The sequence below is a fragment of the Manacus vitellinus genome, unplaced genomic scaffold (genome assembly GCF_001715985.3).
Source record: "Manacus vitellinus isolate BGI_N305 unplaced genomic scaffold, ASM171598v3 scaffold_103_pilon, whole genome shotgun sequence".
NCBI classification, from domain to species: domain Eukaryota; kingdom Metazoa; phylum Chordata; class Aves; order Passeriformes; family Pipridae; genus Manacus; species Manacus vitellinus.
The window spans coordinates 748,028-754,237 of NW_021938814.1; the positions used below are offsets into that span (position 1 = coordinate 748,028).

General features: G+C 39.6%; 1 protein-coding gene across 1 annotated transcript; it reads left to right on the forward strand.

Moving 5' to 3' along the window:
- The first annotated feature begins 732 nt into the window (after window positions 1–732).
- On the forward strand, window positions 733–5,986 carry STYX (serine/threonine/tyrosine interacting protein). Its single transcript, XM_029963595.1, has 10 exons — window positions 733–813; window positions 1,561–1,614; window positions 2,417–2,514; window positions 2,959–3,019; window positions 3,737–3,773; window positions 3,901–3,940; window positions 4,024–4,074; window positions 4,567–4,639; window positions 5,372–5,465; window positions 5,639–5,986. Exons 1-10 carry the CDS (start codon window positions 796–798, stop codon window positions 5,710–5,712), a joined length of 600 nt encoding a protein of 199 aa, XP_029819455.1. The 5' UTR covers window positions 733–795; the 3' UTR covers window positions 5,713–5,986.
- The last annotated feature ends 224 nt before the right edge of the window (window positions 5,987–6,210 follow it).

A 6,210-nucleotide genomic window follows, 5' to 3' on the forward strand; every position in this document is an offset into this window, starting at 1 on the left:
AGCTTTCCCATGGTTTTGAGGACACTGGAACATAACATAGGGGAAGTTTTCTCCTGGCTGCTGGTTGTGTGTGAATCAACAGTAAAATTATGTGAATAAATGTATTCAGTATTTGATTTGTGGGACTATTCCCTTTTTTTCCCCCTCCAACTGACAACTGGGATCTCAGCTACAACTCCTTGGGGTGTGAGAGTCAAAGAATAGAGGACAGTGGGAATTATAGGGAGGGAAAGACAGGAACAGACTCTTCCTGAGCATTTTTCTGTTCAGCTTTGGCAGTGCTAAAATGGAGCAAAGGATGGGAATGTTGATCCTGGCATTTGCTCTGGGAGTTCTGATGGATTGTAAATAGCTGGGAATGGGGGGGGAACCCTCACAAACGTGAGGGTCTGGGGTTTTGTGGGAGCTGTGAGTTAACCAACAGGGAGGATTGGTGTTTATTGTGTCAGGATCCTTCCCAGTGCAACTGCAGGATGGGCAAAAGTAGAATGCACTCAAATTTCTGGAATTGTTAAAGCCAAATCCTGAATATTCCCAATGAAGGCAGCTAGAGTGTATTAGGTGAGGCAGTGTGGATTTTAAGGGAGGTACCTGCCCTTCTTGTTATCCTCTGTTTTTCCAGTGGCTGCAGGAATGTACCAGGCAAAGGAATTTTATTTTCTATTTCTGTGACTAATACAGAATGTTCTAAAGCTTTTTTTTTTTTCCCCCTTCCTCATCTACAGATCTCTGCCAGGATATTTTGTGTATATGTAATTGTTTTTTATTTTATTTTTCAAGGATTGGACCTATCCCATGAGGAGAGAGATGCAGGTATGACACTTCCATTTACCATTTGAGGCAAAAAACATGGAGCATTCAGTGAGGGGGGAAAAAAAAAAGAGCTGGTATCAAATCAGTCTTTACAGGTAAAGTGTCAGGCAGCACCACAGGAGACAGAATTAATTAGTTAATTAATGTGAGGATTTGCCAGCTTGGAATGCAGATATGCCTGGATTTCTGTTGTGCAAGTACTAAAAATAAATTAATTTTGTCCTTTTTTTTTCATAATCCCCCAAATATTGCAGTTTTGTCATTCTAAATGTTTTTAGATGATTGCTAAAAACGTATCAGAGCTTTGCTTTCTGACTTAAATTTGCTTGGAAGTGTTCTCCAGGAGGATGGAAAATTAAAGTTTTCCTTCCATCTATCAGCCAAATCTTTACACAGGACAAGGCCTAGTGTGCCTCTCTTTCCATGAGACTGATTTGGAATGAATTCCAAGACAGGATTATATCCCAAGTTAGAGTTCCCTCCACTTGATCTGGGGCTGGGTGAGATGCCGTAATCAACCTGGAACTCGGTCCCAATAAAGGGCTTGATTCCAGTTCCAAAACAAGATCTCCTGCACAAAGATCATGTTTCTTTTATCCTGCCAAACTGACTATTTTTTTTTTCCCCTTGTCCTCTTATCAATAACACACCTCTCCCTAAAATGTAAATGATTTGTTTCCGAGGTGAGTGAAATGAGTTATTTCACATCATTGGGAGCTGGTATTAAATGTCTGTTCTTCCTCCTAGGAAATTTTACCTGGGTTATTTTTAGGCCCATATTCTTCAGCTATGAAAAGCAAGGTATGATTTTTCAGAATATTCTCTCCCAGGGAAGCTTTGCTGTGGTGATTTGTTGCTGTGGGTTTATGTTCAGGTGTGTCCATAGAGGGGTAAATTTGGTTGCAGCCCTCAGCTGGAACGTGGAAGATCCCAGAGCAGAAGGAATATGGGATGGTCTGAGCTATTTGTATGGAAATTGAGTCTTGGAGTTAAAATTTAATATAAGTCTTTGAAAATTTAAACAGTTTGAGACCATTTCAGACCAGGCAATTTATTTCCTTCGTTAAAGTGTTGCAACACAAATCAGAGCTGGGCACTCACACACGCAGAGTAAGACAAGGACAATTAAATCTCCAATAAAATCAAACACTGCTAAGGCACAGCTTGGCTCTGAAAACTTGCCTCATACTTTAAATGATCTTATTTTCATGGTCTCATTCCAGCAAGAATCCAGAGCTGGCTGGAAATTCCTCCATCGTGTAGGGACTTGCAACTTCAGGCGAAGTGAGAGGTGGGCAGAGACAAACAAGTTCATTGAATGCCTCCCTTAATGCCTGATCTTTTTGGCATTGTTAGGAATGCTTTCTCCTTTTGAAAGACACTAATTTCCACCCTAAATTCTAGAAAACCAGCTCTGATTTTCTTTGAGCACATGATATAGCCCTATTGTGCATGGTTATTAAATATATATATTATATCCTTATTTTATATATATATATGCTTATTAACTATATATAGTTATTAAGTATAACCTTTTCTTTTTATTACTGTGTAATAGATGGATCTGTAATTTCAAAAAGCTGTTGTTTTTCTCTTCCCACAGCTACCTATCCTTCAGAAACATGGAATAACCCATGTAATCTGCATACGGCAAAACATTGAAGCAAATTTTATTAAACCAAACTTCCAACAGTTATTTAGGTGAGAAACCATCCAGATTCCTTTTTTTTTTTGGGTGTGTGTGGGTGTCCTTTCCAAATATTTTCATGATGTCAAAACCATTTGAAAAATGTGCTGAGGTGCAGAAAGATTTTAAATCCAACCCATGAAGTTTGTCTGTCCTGCTGAACTCCAGACGAGCCTGAAATGAGAATTATCCATCAGTTTGCAGCAACTTCAGGCTTAAAGTTGATGGTTCTCAGAGGTGATTCTGTCAGGGGATTGTCACAGAAGGTTCCTCACTTCCTTCCTCACAAGGAGAGCTCCAGAGTTTTCCTTAATTGTAGGATTTCTGGAGCTCAGGTCAGAAAGCAAAGCCAGGAGGGAAGTGCTGGGATCCTCCTGCAGGTGTGAGTAACTGGGGGGCTGTACCAGTAGTAGCTACTCAGTGTTGTTGTTTACTCACAGCAGCTGTTCTCATTGCAGGTATTTAGTCTTGGATATTGCAGATAATCCAGTTGAGAATATAATACGATTTTTCCCTATGGTGAGTGTTTATTTGGGAATGGAGTTGCCCAGGAAGAGTTTTCCTGACTAACAGGCAGCAGTTTCAAATCTGGGATACCCAGCCTGAGGCACCTGGAAGTGCTGCCAAGCTCTTAAGTGACACTTTAATAAGTGTAATTAACTCCTTTTAACAAGTGTGGAGACAGAGTTGTAAGAGCTTTGCCTTGCCATGGTCTCCAAAAAAAGGGAATAAAACTAAAAAGGACTGGTCTCAAAACAAAGAAATGGGGGAATCCTGGGGACCTTGACCTTTGGGAAACTTTTATTTTGAGCCCATGAGGATTTACATCTCTTGTATCAGATCCAAACCCAAACTCAAAACAGTAACTGGGTGTTGTAACTGAGTCTTACAGCATCTTGAAACATGTTACTGCAGAGGAATTAAAAAGTAACATTAAGTTAAACAGTTACATGCTGATATTTGGCAATAGAATAAACCCTTGATTTAGAGCTATGGGGTTTTCCTCTCTGTTTTAATTCAGTTTGCAACAGAGCAAAAGCATTTTGTTCCTTCTTCCACCTAAAAACCTAGTTTTTCACTGACAATTTTATGGATAGTTAAAAGTACAAAAGAAATACAAATGTCCAGTTGGTGCATTGTAAGACTGATACAAAAATTCTACCAAAATTCAGGTGTTACTGCTACTTGCTTTTAAAATAACGTGGAAGTTTGACTCAGTTTTTATTTTCTTCTCAGACTAAAGAATTTATTGATGGAAGTTTACAAAGTGGAGGTAAAATCACACTAACTTCTTTCCTTCATCTACTAAGACATTGTTAAAGCTTTAAAACTAATTAGTGGTATGTGTTAGAGGATCTTAATTATTGTTTTTGTTGTTTTGTTTTTTTTTTCCTTCTCAGGAAAAGTTCTTGTCCATGGAAATGCAGGGATTTCTAGAAGGTAGGAAACTTTCCATCCTGCATAGGAATATTTTTATAAACTGTTAAAATATATTTTACTGATTTCTGTTCGTTTCTTTTCAGTGCTGCCTTAGTTATTGCATACATAATGGAGACATTTGGGGTGAAGTACAGGTAAGAACAGGTATTTGTGCTTTAATTCAAGGGGGGGTAAGTGAATAATCACTTTGGAGGGAGCACAAACAGTTGTGTGTTCACTCAGTCTCAGTAGGTGACACTGCCTGGTGAGTGAGGACTTTACAAGGGGCTGATTATTCCATTTCACTTCACTGCAGGTGTGTTTAAATCCTTCTTTTTTTTAAAGAAGTAGGGACCTGCTGCTAATGGAAGTGGGACAGCAGCCTTGTATCCATGGATGTAAAACTATGGGATAGGCCCCAAGGGCTGTTCTAAGCACTGTGTTGAGAGGAAATCCAGCTGAGGACTGGGCTGGGCAAACAGCATTTTATACCTACTGCCTCCTGTTTTGTTGTAAAACCAGCCTTTTGGAGGGTTTAGAGGTTCTGTAGTTCCTAGGAACTGATAATCTGAAGGAAGACTCACACCACAAACTTTTGTATAGTCTGTTTTCCACTGAAGTGTTTTCTCTCTCCTTCTCCTTTTAAGGGATGCATTTACTTATGTCCAAGAAAGAAGATTCTGTATTAATCCTAATGCTGGATTTGTCCATCAACTTCAGGTGACTTTTTTTTTTTTTTTCTGATAATAACTCAAAAGCCATTTAATGAATCATTTTCCTACCAGACAGACATTTCTACTCAGACTTCACATTTACTAACAGCTAAATGTCAGGAGCTGCAGCAGGGCTTGGCAGGAAGATGAGTGGGCACCCCAGCTCCTGAGACTGAAGCTTTAGACACAAAAAACCCAGGAGTGAAGGAGAAATAAAAACCCCTGGTGTGTGCAGTGATTAAGAGGCTCTGAAACCTCTTTGCTGGTGGCTGAGGGAGCTGCCAAGTGAATTGTGGCACCTACCAGTGATGCTGCTTGGCACTGGCACTCAGAGCTGGGGAGATTCACAAGTCTGAGGCAGCAAATAGCAGAATCCTGGAGTTGCTCTGTCATATTCCAAGGGTCTGGCGGGCAGGCAGCGTGCTGACAGAGATTTGCAGTGTCTCTGCTGAGGGCTGGCAGCGAGATGATTGAGTGTCTCCCAAGTTTGTGTGTTCCTTAAAGCCATTTTTTTAAGTCATCCTCAAAGTTTTCTTTAGCTCTGTCTTCCTTGATGGTTTTTGTCATTCGTGGCAAAGCAACAAAAGATTCTCCTCCTCCAAAATCTTATAAAATTAGAGTATTATAAAATACTCTCCAGTCCATCCTGGTGAACTCTCTGAATTCATCCTCCTCATCCTTACAAAGCATCATGCCAAATTAATTGCTAATTGCATTATGCATCTTTCAACCTTTTCAGGAATATGAAGCCATCTATCTAGCAAAATTAACCATCCAGATGATGTCACCACTGCAGCTGGAGAGATCCCTCTCGGTTCCACCTGGGAATACAGGTGAGAAGCCCCTCCTGTTGTGTGTGAGGGGATTTTTACACTCCCCTAAGTAAACTTTCAGGAGCAGAATAAATTGGGATGGCTGCAGTTGGTGTGCAAGCTGTGTCCAAACTTCAGTATGCTTAAATATTCTGTTCTCCAATGACTGAACTTCCCTCTTCTCCCTTTTGCAGGAAGTTTAAAGAGGATGCACGAGGAGGATGAAGAACTTGGAACCATGCAAGTGGCAGCAGCACAGAATGGATGAGAGCTGAGGACAAGCACTGTTTGTATTATGAATTCCTGCCAAGAAAGGTGAAGAAAACTAGGGGAAAAAAAAATGACTTAATAATGCAAAACAATGAACACACATTGCTTCTTTTCAATTACATGTTGCTTTCAGATGTAAATCTGCCTCTGCAACACACTAAGCATCATTTTTAAGATGTTGGACTTCTTGAATGAATAGATGGCACTGATTGTTTTACTCCTTTTTTACACTTTACAGTTTTATCCTAAACCAAGATTTTTGGACTTGCAAAGAGGTATTATTGCAATAATGCACTTTTCATACTTGAAATTTCTTTATTTGTATGATATAAAGTTATTACTTTAAACAAAATGCAAGCGGGGGGGGATTTGTTTATAAAGTTATTTGTGTAATTTATAACAAGAGACTTTAGTAAAGAAAAAGTTTGCTAAAACTCACCTTGTTCTCAGTATGTCTCGTGGTAGAAACGAGCTTTAGGAGCTGCACAATGTGCTG

Coding starts and splice junctions, on each gene's coding strand:
- STYX (XM_029963595.1), top strand. Junction 3,020..3,736: donor TAATACGATTTTTCCCTATG/GTGAGTGTTTAT, acceptor TTTTCTTCTCAG/ACTAAAGAATTTATTGATGG. Junction 3,941..4,023: donor AATGCAGGGATTTCTAGAAG/GTAGGAAACTTT, acceptor GTTTCTTTTCAG/TGCTGCCTTAGTTATTGCAT.